Raw genomic sequence first — 19,836 nt, forward strand, 5'->3', positions numbered from 1 at the left:
GTACTTGTCCTGTGGACAAAGAAGAAGTAGCCAAACGAGCACTTTCCTTCCAACGGAGTCACAGTAACATTCCACCTCTGAGACCAATAACCCCTCCTAGCTGCCTTTGTTAAGCAAAGACACCAGAGATGATGATCTGAACCATTTCATCCCTTAAATCACGTTCGTAACAGCAGCTATTTTTGTCCAAGGCTAATTCTACATTTTGCTTATTTGGCTCTCACAAGTAAAATTACTCATCCAGGACGGGGTAGGTGTAATGCACAAATGGAAGCAGGATTCAGACACTAATAAGGACATGCTGTAATAATTTCGACCAGAGGCAGCTTGTCATAATGGGCAGGGTAAGTGTGACAGTTATTTCCCTGGTGTAGGAATACAAGCCAGCTGGCAAGGAAGGGTGGATGTTCACACTATTGTCCTCCAGCAACTCAGTAGGAAAGAGACTAAAAAAACCAGTTTGTGCTCACATCATCAAATACGTCCTCAGCTGTTGTTTCACAGATTGTGTGTGTGTGTGTGTAGTTAAACTAAGCAGCAGACAGACAAGTTAGTTCATCAAGAAGTTGCTAAATCCAATCATAAAGTTTTTAAAAAGATGTTTAAATTCAGAAAGAGAAAGTAAGGATCATTTACCCAAGTTTCCAACCTTTCCCCCCTGTTCCATCATTAGCTACGGTGACGGGCATTCTCCCATCACCAACGTTGGCACCCTAAGGGCAGTGATCACCGCCTCCTCACACGTATCCAACTCCCATGGGAGAGCCTCCTGGAATCTCATGTACTTTGACAGTCTCCTCTCCCAAGGAACTCCTTCCTCCCACCTGATCCCCAACCTCAACAGACAGCCTCTGGTGCTACTCCAAGATCTCAGTTTATCAAGGAAAAGCCAAAGCCTGGAATGATGAGACACTTGCTCCAGGTCATGTGGCTAGAGGTGGGATTAGACCTTGCATTCAGGCTTCTGACTCCCAGCACAGGATTCTGTTTCAGTGCTCCTGGCTACTTCCTTTATAAACCTTAATGAGTGTTTTCTTTACCCCAAATTCATATGTTGAACCCCTAACCCTCCATGTGCTGGTATTTGGAGATGGGGCCTTTGTGAGCATTACATGAGGTCGTAAAAGTGGGGCCTGGTCTGACAGGATTAGTGCTCTTATAAGAAGAGACACCAGAAAGCTTTCTCTCTCCCTGGGCGCACACCAAAGAAAGGACGTGTGAGCACATAGAGAGAGATTGTGGCTGCCTAAAGCCAAAAGGAGCCCCAGAATGAAACCTACCTTGCTGGGCACCTTGATCTTGCAAATTATAGCCTCCAGAAGCAGGAGAAATAAATTTCTGTTGTTAAAGCCATCCATTTTATTGTATTTTGTTATGGCAGCCCTAGCCGACTAATACACCTGCCAGCACGGGACCATTTTAAAATGCAGATCTTCATGGGCCCCATGGGAAGCCAACCGAATCATAATGTCTGAGGAGCTGATAGAGTATGATGTTCAACATCATAGCTACATCTCTGGGAAACAATAATTTCAAAGCTGGGATGCAAATGTCTATACTGGATATCTGTGAAAATGAAAGAGCGTGTGATTAATGATTATACCAGTACAACAGATGCCAACTGATATGTATGTCACCTTGACCTTGGATAATCTGAAGCTCCCCCTGCCTTCAAGCTGCTGCTGATCGCTGAAGCTTTGACCCTGGGTTTGGAATCAGAGAGAACAGAGTTCAAATAATGATTCATTTTCATATAAGCAGTAGGAACTTCTATTCTTGAAAACAAGTGAATATGTGATCCTGTTTGCTCATCTGTGAAATGTGGGTGGTGATTTCATCAGTTTATCTTCAGCGCCTGAGTGATGGAAACATTGTAAGCAGAAATGAATGTTGACATGAATGATCAAATCTCATTTGAAGGGGAATCCTGAAATTTTCAGGAGATAAAACAAGCAAAGTGCTGGGAATATAACAGGTAGACAATTAATGTTAGATCTTTCCCCTTTGGCTTAAGTATATAAAATGACAACCATCTCAAGTGACCTAATTTTTATCTTTGCTGCCTTTGGATAGAATTCATTTTTTAAAGACTAATATTATAGTTGTAAGAAAACACGTGGTTTCCATAAAGTTTAGAAGTGACTCTCTTCTGTCATGTAATAATGGCCAAGGATGGCAGCCCAGACACAAGCATTCTTTTAAGTCCTTTTCCTGGTTCTACTGTTTTCTTGGAAGAGATGCCATGACTTTTCTAACAGCAAAACTGTCTATTATTATCTCAAAACAATTAACACAAAAACTTTTGAATTCAGTGAAGGTCAGAAGATTAATAGGTTTTATCTGCAATGTGTTTGAAAAGCTAATTAAGACTCCACATACAGCAGAAGAGACTGGGAATACAATATTTAGCTTTTCTCCACATGACCACAGTGAACAAAAGTGAACAGAGAAAGACAAAGTGAATGTGGAAACTTCACTGACAGGAGGCAAATCCTTTTTAAAGGCAATAAAATTGAAAATGCTTCTCCTTTGATGGAAGATGCTTCCTTTATTTATTCACAGAACATACTCAGCATCTGCTTTATACTGGCATTATTCTAGGTGCTAGACGTTCAGTGTTGAACAAAACAGATATGGTCTCTCTTACTTTTTGACTCCTTTTAACCTAGAGACAACCAGATTAACAAAGAAAAAACATTAAAAATTAATGAAACAAAACTTTAATTGTTGGTTAAAAAAAAATGGGAAGGGGGATATTCTTTGCCCCAACACATTCGTTAGCCTCACTTTAACCAGCCATCTTAAACGCTAACACGAAAACAAGTGTGTTACTAAAAGTCATCATGACAGGAAGAAATCCATTTTCCTCTGATACTTTTGCATCTATTAACAACATTCTTCTAGTTAAAAAATGAGGAAACAACAAAGATCTCAAAATTTTGGGGGGAATTTCTCTGTGAAAAACCCATTTAAATAAACACTAACCTCGCTCTCACTCTGATCCTCGCTCTGATCCATAAACTGTGTTAATTTCTTCCATAAAGTTTTGATTGGTTATCTCTTCCAAATACACCATGTTGGATCAGGTCCTCCTTACCTCTCACCAGCAGTATTTTAATAGATTTGAACTCTACAATATTTATTAAAATAACTTTCTAACAAGTGTTACTCTTGTTCTTTGTCCACTGACAAAATATTGGAGGGTTAATATTTTTAAACATATAAATGATCATGTCAATCTTTTGCATTTACACTTTCAATAGCCCCCACTATCAGCCAAATGAAGTATAAATTAACTAGGCGTGCCCTCAAAGGTCATCATGGTCAGCCACCTATAGATCAGGACCTAGCTTCAAATTTCATCTCCCACTCTTCCCCAGGCTGCTCTCTCTCCATGCTTTACCTGGACTTTTCTTCATCCTCTCCCACCTAATCTATGTAGCCTCTCAGGAGCAACAAAAGTAATCTTGCTACAGGGTATAGAGAGATTACATGAGAGTGTAGGTAAGAAATAAGTTGATGAGAGATGGGAAAAGAGAGATCAAAAAAGGAAGCCGTGATAATAACTTTTATCCCTCCCCATGGATTCCCAAGCAAGGTAACATAATAAATCCTTTTTTTTTAAATAACTAGTTTGAATTGAATTCATCATGATGAATCAAAGACCTAATATGTTACCCACAAAGTAGTGGGCATTCCAAATATTTTTAAAAACAATTGGTGAAGTATTCAGGATCTTCACATGAAGATTCTAATGGCACATCAGTATTGTTCACAATTTTACAAGGAGTCATTTAAGATAAAATAGTTGAACAAAATTGTACAAAGTAACAAAACTTAGACCTAATGAAGGAAGCATTTGATGCCTTTAGGGCTTAACCACCTAAGGCTAAGTTCTAGATTACAAATTCCTCTAATTATCCTCTGTTTATCACAATAATGACAATTATCATAAGTTTTAAAACCTCCTAGATTTCTAATAGATACTGCAATTTATAATAGAGAGGATATGTATTTTCAAGGGGCTGTTAGGAAAAAAATAGCAAAAAGGTGTAACAGGAATTAATTATGAATTACCATGTAATAGAAAGGAGAGTGAGTTCTTTCTAACTACAATAACTAGTGAAGCTAATAAATGTAACAGCATTATGGGATATTGTATTATCTCCAATTTGTCTTGGGCTGACTCACCATGTTTATTAATAGTTTCGAGAGATAAACATGTAGTTAATTTTATACTGCAGCTATAAAATGCCATCTTTTCAAATTGCAAGTCAAAAAGAAAGGCAAGTTTAAACTCAGAATAAATTTAAAAGAATCATTTGGGTTTTATTTTCTTCTTTATTTATAAAATAAAATAAATGAGAGTCACCCTGCTTTTAGTCATAAAATTTTTAAATTATAGTACCATAATGTTTTCTGGCAACCAACTGCTGAATTGACAAATATAGTCTTATTTCTAAATCTGATTAAGTAAAATAAAATATATATATATATATATATATATTCATTCTCTAAAGCAGGACACTATATAATAAGCATCTATGAATAAATATCTGAGAAGAATTATTTTTCTCATAAGAATTTGTGTAGCAAGGTGAGATCCATCAAAATCCTGATATGATTTGTTATCTCCCCCCACGATTTAATAGTTTTTAAATTGCTACAGCTATTCTAAACCTGTATGGAGGTTTCATTTGGTAATGAGCATGTAGGTTGGACATGATAGAATCCCCGCATACACTAACTTGAAAAAAACAGAGGAATTAATTAAATGATGTAACCTAACTGCAGGAGGTCAGGTGGATGGTGGTTTCCAGGGATACCTGCATCCTAGGCTTGAAATCCCATTAAAATTCTGCCATCATCCTTTCCTCTGCTTCTACTTGTCAGCATTATTTTCAAGATTGTCTGTTACAACAAGGATATAAATGTGACCAATACATTTCCTGGGCTCTCATTACTTAATCACCTAACAAGAAGAGACCATCTTCCTTTTGTCTTTTTTTAAAAGGTCTGTGGACAAGACTCCAGCCCAACTGGGGTCATTGGCAGGTGGATCAGTGATGAAGATTTGAACCTCCACTTCAGCAACGTGATTGGAGTCAAAGGGAAGAGCCTTACATCCAAATGAGCAGCATGAGAAGAACAGAGAGGTACCAGAGGGGAGGATTTTAACTATCTACTGCCACTTTGTCAATACCGTCTTTCATCAGGCAAGAACATAGAGTTTTTAACTGATCATATGTATGTACTCAACCTACCTGAACTCAATGCCACACAAGGATACGTTATACCTAGCATTACTGATGCATCAAGCTGAATGAAAACTGTCTCTTGAGCTGCAGTATTTAACTCCTTCCTGCCTTACTTCCCCTTCCCATTCCTAATTGGTTATTCTGGTCTACTTCCTTTGTGCTGACTTTCACACATCCGATATTTCTCATGAAGGCTAAATTCTTTCCTAGCAACCATTTTATAACAAAGTTGAAATCCTGCCTTTTGATGTGTGTTATATTTTTACAAGCTCTCTACACACAAGGAGGAATAACTCATACATTAATTAGCTTTCTGCCTGTGGTTTTATTAAAACCACTTGCTAGCTAAAGACCTCACACATTGATTACAGCTGTCATTTTGATAAAATTTGAGTGAGGCTAAAATTCAGTTGGAACAGCAAATTAAAATTTGCACATACTTGTGAGACCCAAAAGCTGAAACTATAGGTTCTATTAGAAATGAAAGAAATTTGTTCAAACATGTTATTTGAAATGGCAAGGGCATGTGGTTAGAAACTTAGTTAATGAACTTGCTGCATGAGAAATGGTACCCTGGAGTTATCTTCAGCCAGTCGTTCCTGGACAGCCTTTTCCAGCATTGTGAAGAATTTAGATTTTACTCTGAGTGAGATGGAAGCCTCTATAAGGTGGATGCAGGTAGAGGTGAGGTCTCTATCGGCCCAGGTCTCTGCATAGCTATGATGAGTAGAGCCCCTTTCTCAACACGTAGCACAAACGAAATAAACTTTGCCAAACTTGCTGGAATTTTTAGGGTTTTTGTTGTGGTTGTTTTTGTAGTGTAACCTTACATATAGAGGCCAGAGATGATGATTCCCAAACCTGTGTGATTCTTAAAGATTGTGAGAAAGGATCAGCTACCAAATATATTTCAAAAGTGAGGGTGACAGAATTTAATAATAGGTTGATGAGGAGAAATAAATGAGTCAAATTTGATTCTGAAGATTTGAGCCTAAGCAAAAAAAATTATGTAATAACTTACTGTTAAGAGCAAAAAGCTAAGTATAGGGAGCATATTCTGGTGTGTGTGTGTGCTTGTAAAGATTTGAGTTTGTGTTTTAATGAAATGTGAAATTTTATGAAATGTGAAATAGGCAAAGAGATAGGTGTGGAGTTTCGACAGACATCAGAGCTGGAGACATACATTTGGAGACATACATACATTTCCCTCATTATCATAAAGGTGCTATTAAAACCATAGTCCTGTATGAGGTCACATAGGAAGTTAAGTACAGAGAAAGGAAGACACTTAGAATTGAGCCCTGAAGTGCTTCCATATTTTAGATATCAGAAAGAAAGGGAGGAATCCAGCAAAAGAGACCAAGGAAAAGTGACCAGAGAGGTTAAAAGGAAGGAAAAACTATGGTCCAAGAGGCTAAGTGAATAGAGATCAACTGTCAAACGCTCTTGAGAACTGAGGATTCTCGATCAGATTTGGTAATACCGAGGTCAGTGGTGACTACAACAGGGATTGTTCTGGCATTAGCCTTTTCATTTGTTCATCTTTGTGACCTTATATATTCTAAGATTTATATAGTTCATAGGATATGGGCAGTGACTAACATAATTGCTATACTTTTTCCTGAGACTGAAATTATGTTTTGGAAAACAAAAGAGTTCTTTTAATTAGGGAAGTATTACATATGCTCCCATGACCCCTTCAATTAAAGAGGAAAATTTCCTAACACATAACCACAGTTCTTATTTTCGAGCCTGAACACTTTTGTTGTCTGAAAGCTTTTTCCCCTGTCTTTTGCACCATAAGTAACTGTTACACTATCCTTCCTACCTTAAGTTTATTGTCACTAGAATTTTTCCACTGAGCTGTCTTAAGATATTCTTACCCTGAGGACAATTAATCATCCTTTCATATATATAATATATTTTATTTCCTTTTTTCACAGTGTCGGGGGTTTATGCAGACATCAATAACACATTCTCTGACTAGATTTGGAATAATGTTTTATGTTATAGTAGACAATCAGGAAAGTGTGAATTCAGGTTATATGCAATGACCATTTGCTCTGACCTTACTTCCTGGAATCAACTCTTAACCAAACTTTTATTTCTTTATAACTAACCAATTAGGAGAGTTTGACAGATGGCCAAATTTTAAATCATGATAATAAAAACCTTCATTTACAAGGTTAAATAACCTAGACATCAGTTTCACTAAGCCTGATGTTTAATTTTGGAAAAATTGAGTCTGATCAGTCTCCTTAAATTCAATATAATCATTCTTCTCACAGGATTTACTTTCACAAATCTCAGAGACACCCGCTTCTCTTCTGCTTGAATATTTGAAATGGTAGACTTCAGTGACTGAAAAGATACTTTTTTTTAAAGTTTTTATTTTATTTTATTTAGTAATCTCTACACCCATGGTAGGGCTTGAACTCACAGCTCCAAGATCAAGAGTCTCATGCTTTTCTGACTGAGCTAGCCAGCCAACTCCGAGAAGATTCTTTACATAATCTTGAATATCCCACATTGTCTCTCCCTATCTTCCACCATTGAATCCTAATTCTTGGAGGTAATAAAGAGTAAGTCTACACCTAGATAAGAGAGTACATCAAAGTTTTTAATATGGCTTTGATGTTCTCCCTGGTTTCTTGTATCCATTTCAGAGTCCCAAAGTACACTTTTCCTGAATATAATTAGATTTGTTTTAAAAGATCTTTTCTAAAATCAAAGATTCTTATCCAAAGTATAGAGGAAGGATTTCACTCTTTTCTCTAGGTATATTTTAGTGGAAGAAATCTGCAACTTCATTTGCTCTTGTTTTCCACACTACACTAACCTATGTTGAGTTACTTTTCTAAAATATTTAAGTATTCTCCCCATAGATGGCAACTAAAAAAATTGTCCTTTATTCTATAAATAAATTTAAAAAATTAAAATCACCTACCTAGAAATAGCTTCTTGAAGAGAACTCCTATGTTTTGTTTCATTTCGTTTTGTTTTTTTTCCCATGTAGTGACGACTCCATTTTATTGTGGTTTTATTATACTAATTTAGCTATCAAGGAATCAATCCCCCCTCTAATTTCAGTCCAAATATCTTAGACAAAGTTCATTTGTTCTGCTCAAGGGATAGAAACTAACCCTAATCTAAGACAGATTATTTCTTCATTCTCACCACAAAGGTTAGTTCAGAAATGGACCCATAGGACCAGTTTTACTCAAATCAGGTTTTCTGTTTGAGCTCTCAGGAAGCCAACCTATTCTTTTTCCCATAGGACATAAACAAGAGAGGATGTAGGGCAGGCTGCACCTGATACGGCCAATTTGCAATCATTTGAGCCAATACCAAGAGAAATCACAGTCTAAAAAAATGGAAAGATAAATCTCATTTGGATGATATCATTTTACCCCTGGGTCAAGTTGACCTTGAAGAGAGTTTAATCTAGAACTGTAAATTGGATAAATAAATAAATTCCTTATTTCAAATGGCCTGCCACTTGTGAAAGCAAGTATCCTCAGTCATAAACTAGTTAAAATTTTATGTGCTCCAATCTCCATCCTGTTTAAAGATATGTTAAATGCATCTAGGTCATATGCCTAATGACATAAGTCTGTGACATTCCTGTTCTAAATGTCTAATAGGCAACCTACCAGGAAAGAGACACAGTTTCCATACTTATGCCTTGCTCCCAGTGTGAGCTCTTGTATCCGCCCCATTGGGGCAGTGCTCACAGTACATTATAAATGTCTATTTATTTTCCTCTTTTCCAAGGTCTTTAAGAACAAGTGCCATGTCTGTTATACCTATCTATCTCCAATATTTAGCAGATTTCCTTGCCAATATTATGCTCTTAGTAAATATTTGCCGACTGAAAGAAGGAAGGAAAGCAGGATTTCTATAAGAAAAAGAATTAGGCCCACAATATATTCTCTTTATTTCTTTCCTTGATGTTTATGTCTGTCTGTAATATGACCTCAAACTAGTAAGTGAAAAAGAAAAGAAAGAAAGGACAAAGTCAAAGACACTAAAGCAATCTACAATCATCATTTCCTAGAGTTGGCAAAAAAATATTTGAGGGTTGCAAAAGACAATGGGATTTCTTTGGTGAACTCCTACTGCCTTTACTAACTGGTTACGATGGCCAAGTTACTTAACTGCTCCAATTTTGGGTTCTATAAAACGGGCATTATATTTCCCATCCCAAGAGTTGTTGTAAGGATTAAATGAGAAAACAGAGAATATATTTAACTGTTACTACTTTAAAAATGCTCCTGATAAAAAGACTATATATTGGCACAATTTGCTAAGCTATTTCAAAAGTTTGCTTTTGGTAAACTGGGAGAAGCTGAACTTGAAGGAAATATCATTTTAATGTTTTTTAAGCTTTGCTTTCACAGAATGAAAAATCTTATAGACTTTTAGGACATATAATTTTTAAAAATTAGTAGATATTTCACAACTATATGCTTAAATGTGTATCTCAGATCACAAGGAAAACTCAGGCTATGTAATTCCCCAACAAACTAGTCAAAATACCTCCACGTTTTCTAATAAAAAATCTTATTTCTAATTGATATCTCACTTCTTGTACCACTTTGCATAATCATCTCATTAAAATTTAATTTATGATGTTTGCAAGAGACCACTTTGTTTTGATGTTAAATTAAATTATTTTGTTTCTTATTTTTTTCAGAAAATAATTCATTCTGAATGTAAACTGTCGTTAAAAATAATTTATCTAATATGGGTACAGGAAATACTTAAAATATCAGTATGCTCGTACAAACAAAGAAATACTTGCAGTCTACTTACTGATTCTTTCTCATATGTATCTTAATCCTCCCTCTTGAAAGTACTTCACAAAATGCAACACAACTCAAGTTTAGGGGTTATTTTCTTTCTGTCTTAATTGGGAGGGTAGTTCTGATTATAGTAAGTATTAAGAAGATTGAAAGTAGTCACTTGTGTACCAGTCCCTTTTTTTCCAGGCTTAATATGTTTTAATAGAAACCTTTTTCCCTTTCTGAGGCTTAAGATGTTTTTTAAATTCTTTTTTAAATCGAAATACCTTTGCTTCATGTTAGCATTGCACCCAAACACACTTTTGCATTGTTCAAACCAAAAGCTAGAACACGGAGGATTATCTCCAGAGATCCCACAGCATGGCATGATATTACTTCTCTCTCACCTTCTCTGAAGCAGTTGAGTTTCTATGTGGCTAATCCAGATGTGATATAAGAGGTAATCAAAGCTATCATATTAAGTAACAAGTCAGCAGACATTCCTGTATTGTTCCATTACAAAATCCTTGCCCTCTGGAGAATAAGCAACTCTTGTCTTACATCCCTGTGATTACAAAACGCTTTAAAATATATTCTTTTGCCTTTAAGGCAATCCAAGCATTGTAAATGCTTTTAATATAGTCAAGCTGCCATCATCTGAACTCCAACTTGCAACCTAATCTATACGGGAGCAAAATGCTAACTTGAAAGGCATATACTGTTGCCTTATAATTACAGAGCACCCCTAAGTCAAGGCTAGAAATTATTAATTAGATCTGGTCTATTTGTGCCAGATTTCCCATTATTTGCTTGCCTCAACAAATTTTTTAATAATTTCATTTAAAGCGTGCATTAATATAACTGCTCTGATACCATTCAAAACTGTGTGAAGTATCCGTTTCTTTGTAACTTGATATTAACTGGTAGATTACTACAAAATTTGTAGAACTCTGGGAAAAAATTAATCTAGGTTTCAAAGTGCTTCACAAATAATACTTAGCTGATATATTTGTCAAATCCTTCCCAAATACATATGTGCAAAATACAATATTCAAATATAAGATAACTTTCTAAAACCAAGTACTTTTCAAATAGAGAGGAAGAGATTGAGCATAAAAACCTACAATAATCTTCTCAAAATATACGTCTGGAAAATAGAAATTTGCTCTTTTACACTAAAACTTAGCAGTGAAAGCATATGAAAGATACTATGTATTGTCTTACCCACTGATATCTGTATATATATTTCAAGGAAGTTACTTTTAATTACGTATAAATTTATTTTAGTGGTCTGTAATCTGCCATGTAAATTATTTTGAGCTCTAGTAGCTAGAACAATCTGTTACAAAAGATTCATAAAGTAAAATAGATGCTATTCTATGTCTGGTAGTCACAAAATTTAATGACATATTCAAAGCTATACGGGGTTCTGTAAAGTATTATTTACAATTTTTCAATGACAAAAGTAGACTTATATAGAGAAATGAAATCAAATAGTCAAAGATTTTAGTTTGTGCAGAATTTAATTGTATTTGCCCCAAACAATAATTGAAAATACGCTATGGAAATAGATAGGGTTGCGTTCTTTAAAACAGCATAAACCTTATGAGTTTTTGTGGGTTTTTTATGAATGAATAATTTTTTAAAAACATTAAAGTACCTCTCACAAACTTACCTTTTACCAGTCAGTGAACATCAAGGACGTTTTGATATGTCTTTTTCTAAAACTGAGGCTTTCAACTCAGATTGTATTTACTGTTGGAGTTTTAGTTTTATCAACAGAGTTGCCTAATCTTACATTGTGTATCTTGCAAATGCATGCTTCTTTTTATAAGGCAATCTAGATAGATTCTTCTTCATAACTTGAAAACACCAACTTTTTACTACTGGACCATCTGTGGCATTATCTCCAAAAAAGCAGAATATTTTTTTCACCCATGTCCTCACCAAAAATGAATTCTAAATTATCTTTTAGACTTCCATTTATCCCCTGTCCCTTTGAGCATCAGTCTCTCACATTGTGTTTATGACCATAGGCTCTAAATTCACCTCCCAAAACAAAGCTAAACAAGATAAGAAAGAGTATTTACTTTTCCTATAGACACAATTAAAAAACCATCACTGCTTTCTTTCCATTTTGCACTGCCCTGCAATCTGGCTTTCTTCTTGCACTCCAGAGGACATGCTCTCATCTTTCCTGTCCTCCTATCACAGCTTCTAAATAACATTCACAAGGTTGATGACTTTGCGATTCTTGAACCATCCATTTCTGAAAAGTCTCTAATACTGAACTCTTTTGCTTTTCTTTTAACCTCTTCAACAATTCCTTTCAGCCTCTTTTGCTTTATGTTCCATTATCTAATCTCTACATGTTGGAATTCCCCAGGTCTTGATTCTGTATCCCACTCTCTTTTTCTTTTGACAGTGTCTCTGGGTAATCTCATCTATTCCCAGGGCAATAACTGTGATCTATATGGATTTCTGTATCTGTAGCTTTACTTCAGAATCCCCTCTGAGAGCCAGACCCATATATCTGACTGCCTCTTCATTGTATATGGGTTAAAATCCTGACCCTGACATTTACAAACTGTGTGACCCTGGGCAAGTTACTTAACCTCTCTGTGTCTTAGGTTACTTAATTTATAATAGGATTATAACAGTTTATTCATTTACTATAAAGATTGAATGAGTTAGTATTGTAAAACAATTAAAATAGTTACTGATACAAAACATGAATGATATGTCACATACACTTGAAGCTTAACATACTCAAGAGGAAACTCTAGATTGTTTCTATCACAGCTGTTCCCTATATAGGCTTCCCCATCTCAATAAATGATACCATCCTTTAGCTTAACTCTTTCCTTTTCTCCTTCTTACCCATTATCAAAATGAGTGAATACTTGTATAAAACATAGATCAGAATGTTTTCCTACACTGCTAATACCCTTCAAGTGTTTCGTATTACACTTTCAATAAATACAAACACCTACATATGTCCCTGCATATTCTGACCCCTTATACTACTTCCTCTAAGACATATGCCCATATTCATTATCATACACATGTGCACACACACACACACACACACGTACACACACCATATTCACACATCACATAAAGATGCATACATCAATGGCTGGATCCTTCCAATTTATCAGACTCCAATTTAACTGTTTTCTCTTAGAAAAGTCTGCTCTAACAAGCTTATCTATTTAAATAGCTCCTTAGCTTTCTGTCATTACCCCAAATTTGTTTACCCTATGGGCCTCACCCCAAGTTGTACTTACGGACATTATGTTCACTAATTCACTGTGTGCCTCCCTTCTCAAACAGTAACCTCCATTAGGGCTTATGTTCATTTACCCACTGCTGTGTACTCAGCACCCAGTACAACTGTGGGAGGTAGTAGGCATTAAGTGAATGTTTCCTGCAAGAATGCATGCAAGAATAAATGAATGAGTGAATCTGCCATTTTCTAGCAACTATCCCAGAAAAATTAGTCTGGTTTTTCAGGATCTTTCTTGTAATTTATAGTCCTATTGAGATAATTCTTGGGGGAAAAAAATCATGTTGCAAAGTGTGATAATGAAACATCATTTTAAGCCATTATCAGTTATCATGTCAAAATCATCTTCATAATTAATAGGCTCATAAACATTACAGGGTGGTAATGAATTTAACTCCAAAAACTGTATAATAACTTATAACTCCAAAAAGGCTGATCTGAGAGAAATGAATCATAGTTTTGACCCACTTCTATGATGGCCTATGTGTTTTCTCCACGTTAAAACTGTTTTCATTACAAGGAAAAGTAACTTTTAATTTTTTTTAATCATTATCATCTCATCAAGCACTAAGAAAATTATTTCTTCCAAAATGTTATTTTGTGAAATAAAGAGAGGAAGAATATCCATGCTTGTTTTATCTACAATTTAGGTAAAGAACAACACAAACTCCATTTAAGTATGTCTCGTGGGCCCTTCAAATTGCCGCGTTTGTATCACCCTGCTAGATTGAGCCATCTTTGTGCAATTCAGGCCTTCAAAAACCTTCTCTTATTATATGAGTTTTATCTTCCAAAACATGTCTGTGTCTATATGATAGAGACCTTGGATAGCCTCTTTCAACTTCCATTTTACCTTCCTTCCGGGTGGAAAAAAATGGAATGCCAAAACCCCACATCTTCCAGACTCACTTGCGGTAGCTGTAATTCTACCAACTAGATGCATCTCCAGGAGATGGAAACACAGAGATGTTTTGATGAAGGTTACTTGGAGGTGAGTCAGTTGACAAGGCTGGCCTCAGCATTGCCAGAGTCTAGTCTGCGGGTGTTAAGAGAAGCTTCGGGACTGAAGCAGCTTTCGGACCAGCTGACTTGTGACCTGGTCTCAACAATCCAGGAGCAGCAGCACCTTGACTGGAGGTCTTCCAATCTGCCCCCCCCACCCCGTGTACGCATCCACTCTCCTGCACAGAAGCCCTTCCGCTTGTCCTAACTTGAGTGGTGTGTTATGTCTAACACTCAAGGCTGACTTAAGCACAGGGAGACGGTTTTTAAAAGTTTTTATTTCCTTTCTTCATTGCTTTTTGTCCTGCTATTCAGGCTGAGACATACCTCCTAACACTGTAAAAATATCCTGGTGACTTTTTCCCCATTTCATACGGGGTTTTTTTAAGTGGCAGCTATTTGTTTTCACCAGGACAATTTGAACTATATATAAAACAAGAGATTATTATAATGAAACCTGATGCACCAATTACCCAGTTCCAACCATTATTAATTTGTGAACTGGCAATTTTATATCATGCAAAATCCCAGCCACGTTTTCCCTAGCATCGATCATTTGCGAAGTGTGATTTACCAGTTTCAGGCAGTAGAGGCTCATTTATCAGAGAATTTAAGTCTTAGGTTCATTTGCATCTACATAATTATAATATATAAACGTAATAAAATAAAATAACCATATAATATATGGGTAACTTTATATGTTATATAAATGTAAGTAATATGAAAGTCAATATAAATATAATAGAATATGATAAAACCCATAAGTGTCTAGGCATATATCACGCCTTGTAAATTTTCTGCTCTTTGGGGCTAGAGTAGTGGCATCACACATTCTGCCATATTCCTCCAACTATTTTAGGAAGAAATGACATATGTGCCCCAGCTCTTCAAGATTTCAGGTTATTTTCAATTTCTCTCATTATCTCAGGAAATTACTACTTCCATGTTTTAAACTGGCTGTTTTTAAACCATATTGACTCTCACATGAAAATACAGTTAGAGAATTATTAAGCTCTAAAAAGAAACAAGAGTTAAAACCAGAATTAATTGAACCTCTGTGTCTGTTTCTCTCTCTCTCTCTTTCTCTCTCTCTCTCTCACACACACACACACACAATTTTGAGTGTTTAGGGGTTAAGAGCTTGTAAACAAACAATTTATACATATTTCCGTTAGGAAGTTGAACTGATTTTTAAGAGCCAATAGTATATTGTGCCATCAAAAGTAAAAATGACAAACACACACGGAAAACTGGTTCTAAGAAGGACAAAGTTGTTTTTCAACACTGGCTGAGCAGTCCTCCCCGGATATACTGAGCGACCACCCAGTTCGTTCTCTGTTTCAATGGATGAGCACATGAGCCCTGGCCTTGTTGGGAGTGAACGAATGAACTCTGACCTTGTGGGAAGTGATATTGGCATAATCAGTTCTCTTGCCAGTGGTGTACAACCTCGCTTTGACATGACTGCTGGGTTAATAACACAGGTCTCCCAGTAACAGAGAAATATCCAATTTTCCCAATACTCACTGTACGTAAAGGTGTGTTGCCTTTCTCCTAAAAAACTGATACCAAACCAAAACGACAACCACACACATCGCTGAGTTTTGGAGAAAGCATTTTTCTGATTTTGCATTTGCAAATATATAACAAATACTTTGAAGGTTACAATTTAAAACTTCCTTCTGCAAATACTTGGCGAAACTGATGTCCAGAAAGGAGAACCTTGTTTCCCTTTAGCACCCAATCATGGCACAGACATTCTGACCCAAGCAACCACGTTTCAGTATCGTCATATAGTCAGAATTGCATTTCCCCTGTCTTATGATAAGATACATATTTCACCAGGGACATGAGGAAAGTTTTAAATCAAACAAAATAAATGAGTGTTTGATAATAACCACAGACTCCACAATAATACATCCTTAATAATAAAAATGTGGATGCAAAGTATTTGGCAATGAGTTCTCAGACCCACAGAACACCTGGAGGCCTCTTCCTGAGCATTTTATGAGTCCTATACCATCATGCAACTCTTACTATTTAATGATTTTTTTTTACCCTGCTTATAGCATGATGTTGAGGATTTCCTGCAATTCCTATTTGCTACTTTCTAGTACCTAGTTTAGCATCCTATGGTCTCCCTTTCCAGGATCCTTCACCATCACCTTTTCCCCCCTGACATAGGCTATATACTCCCTAAGAAGAAAAAGGTTTTCGCTAATGCCATCCAGTCCTGCTCTCTCACACAACGGCCTACTTTGAAGCTCTCTCTTCAACGTCTCCTTCGCTGAAGCTTACCTACTGCCTCATTTTCTAGGGCATTGTTTCCAGCCTATTATTACACAGAGAAGATCTGGAAATCTCATTCACTTTAAGTGTTAATAACTGAGAAGAATTAGTTTGCTACCCCATACACACAAGCCCTAGGAGATTTGCATTTTAATAGAGGACAATTTCTTCATAACTCAAAGGAATGGAATATCTCTAATGGTGGAATTTCAAGCATCACTGACACCACTGAAGGAAATATTTGGGGTGAGAACACTTAACACCAAACCATAACATCTCATGATATAAGACAACTATCTTTTTCACCTAGACTTAAGCATAACCTGAATAGAAGCCGGTATTCATGTTTGAACAAGAATTAAAGCACAACTAAATAGAAAGCAAAAATCTAAGCTGTTGAACAATGCTATTTCTTAATGGGCTGCATTATTCTCTCTGAGCTTCTTAGCTTTGCAAAGTGGTGTTATTATGCTCTTCTCACTTTCATTATGTCTTCTCCAGGATGGCCTTCAAGTTCTCTTCAGCTTCACTAAACTTTAGACAGATTTTTCTCTGACCTTAGGCTCCTACCCTCCCTTTCCTTGGAGTATTTACTTCAGAAGACTTGTAATTGTAAATTCTTTCTCTGCTCCTTTGAGATAAAGATCTTCTTAAAAGGCTCTTTCCAGTTTTCTAACTGGAGAATATCTTTCTCAGCGATGAGGGAGCCATCCCTTTGAAATGTAATCATCAGGAACAATAGTACCTCAATCGCCCATTTTCTGTGGGATGTAAGACTCTCACTCCTTTGGTGCCTTGCTCCTAGTTGTAAGCTACACTCCTGTCATTAAGTTACTAAGTTAAGAAAAAAGTTTACTTTTGCTTTGAGTAGGCCAATTAGCACCCACAGATGGCTTACCACTGTCCGCCCCTTTGCAGCTCTTAAAATCCCTCCTGCTTTTTATTTCAGTGAAATTGAGTTCAGAGTTGTGACCTCTCTCCTCTATTACAACAGCCTTGAATAAAGTCTTCCTTGCATGCTTCATTTTGTCTAGTGCAATGTTTGCTTTGACAGCTTGCTCATGGAGAGATTTAAGCACCTATATCCAATTTATTTACGTTGCCCCAAGATCTTCTCATGAACAAGCACCGTGAACATAAACTGACTAAGGGAACAAAGTACCATACCTTTTTTTTTCACATCAATGGCAGTGTCCTTATCCGTTTTCTTTTTGACATCTTCTTTTTCTGGTAGTAAAATGAGAAAATTATAGGCATCTACCTGGTTAATTCTCATATGTCAGGGCACACATGACTGCCATTACAGCATCCAACACATCTTTTATAGAATAATCTGAAATCAGTGCTGTAGTCATGTCAAATATGAGTAAACTAACACCTTCATTGCAGAATAGTGGCTCTGGTGTGTTTTCTCTTCAGGAAGGAACAAAATTTTTGCTAAGCTCAAAAAAAATTTTTTTTCTCATGACAATGGAAATATTAAATGCCATTATTAATTATGGCATAATTTAATAGTTTTTCTGAAAGACATTAAAAGGAATATATTGAAAGTTTGCTGGGCTATCAGGCTATTGGAAGCGTGTCAGAAGCTCAGAAATCTCTGGAGCTCACTTAGGACCTCAGATGCACTATGTGAACACAACCATCTAAAAAGTAACAACATACAGCAAACCAGTCAACTAGCTTTCTCCCCCTATACAGTTGTCCTTTTGATAGATACTTTTTATTAAACTGAATGAATAGGAATTCTCACATTTGCATTCGCAGTCAAATGAAGTACTGAATTAGAGAGAATTGAGTACCACTCCCCAGGAAGAAAAAAATTTAATCAGCAACAATTTGTAAAAAGTGTTTAGGCATGACTTTTCTTTTAAAATATTTATCAATTTCAACTTTATTTGGAATATTTATAAATCTCAAGAATGTTTGTTAGTAACAATAACAATAAAATTATTATTATTCATTCTTTCCTAGAAAACAAGAACTTTGCCAGTGGCATTGTAAAGGGATACTAATTGACTTTGGTGTTAGTTTTTATATTACCTACCTTTCTTTTTTGTTTCAGAAGTCACTTTCTTCTCAGCTTTCTTCTTTTCCTCTTCTTTTTCTAGAGAAGAAAATTTAGTACAAACCAAGATTTGAATGAAGCCTTGCTGTTAAGTCAGTTCTGCCTCCAGATAGCTTTGTGACTTTGAGCAAGTGATTTAATCTCACTAAACCTTATTTTCCTCATTTGTAAAATAATAGTACTTCCCTCAACGTGAGCTAATGTTTACAAAGCGCTCTGCACAGTGCCTGGCTCACAGTAAATGCATAAAACTGTAGGTTGCTAATATTGTTTATAAATAATGAACAAGATACTTTGAGCTCTCTGAACCAAGCAATTGTTTGGTGCCTAAAGTAAGATAGTGTTATATGAAATTAAAATCTTATTTCTGAGGAAAGATACGCAGGTAAGCTAAAAGAATTATTTTTTTTTTGTTTTCTTTTCGTATGTTCAAGTTCATTAGAAATAATACACCAAGGCCATTAATGATATCTATTTTTGATTTAATGGTTTTTCAAATCTGCTTCTTGTCAGCAGGCATTTGGAGCCTGGTGACATCTGTCTGGCAGTATGTTGGGGACATAACTTCCACAGCCCTTTCTGAGTGGTTGTATCAACAAGGATGCTCAGACTCTTTGCACCCAGAGGTTGCAATAATTTTGGGTGCCACAGAGAACGCATGTGGTGCCTCTAGACTTCTCCATGGAAGATTTCTTTTTTAGAGATCTGAGAAAGTCTTGGTCTGACAGCAGAGGGAACCTCAAATGCCTGGCCATAGCCATGTAACAACTGGACATCCCTGGACATGGTTCCGGTAAGCGTACTCATTTCAAAAATAAAGTCCTGTAGAAGTATACAGTTGTCGAAGTGGAATATTCAGTGTTTTTAGGTTTGAGTACGGTTAATGATGGAAATCGACTAATTTTTATCCTCATTTAGTAGTGCTATTTACCTTATATTTGAAACACCTTTCTCTTTGTCACGTGTCTCTCATCACAAGTATAGATGCCAAGCTTTCACAGATTTTCATTCCCCAGAACTATTATGAGATTGTTTCTATGCTGAAGAAATTCAATGCATAGTTCTAGTGTGAATGCTGAAGTTGTCTAAAGATTGCTTCTTATTAAATATAGGAATTAATTCATTCCCTTAGGTATAGAGATTTTT

General features: G+C 36.1%; 1 protein-coding gene across 1 annotated transcript in view; it reads right to left on the bottom strand.

Moving 5' to 3' along the window:
* The window catches only part of TRDN (triadin), a 379,865-nt gene that overhangs the window by 194,022 nt on the left and 166,007 nt on the right, over positions 1-19,836 (bottom strand). The window contains exons 11-12 of the mRNA XM_034669079.1: positions 18,670-18,729; positions 17,790-17,849 (exon numbers count right to left, since the gene is read on the bottom strand). Of these exons, the coding sequence (XP_034524970.1) occupies positions 17,790-17,849; positions 18,670-18,729 (120 nt within the window). The remainder of the gene's footprint in view (positions 1-17,789; positions 17,850-18,669; positions 18,730-19,836) is intronic.

This window comes from Ailuropoda melanoleuca, chromosome 10 (assembly GCF_002007445.2).
Source record: "Ailuropoda melanoleuca isolate Jingjing chromosome 10, ASM200744v2, whole genome shotgun sequence".
NCBI classification, from domain to species: Eukaryota; Metazoa; Chordata; class Mammalia; order Carnivora; family Ursidae; genus Ailuropoda; species Ailuropoda melanoleuca.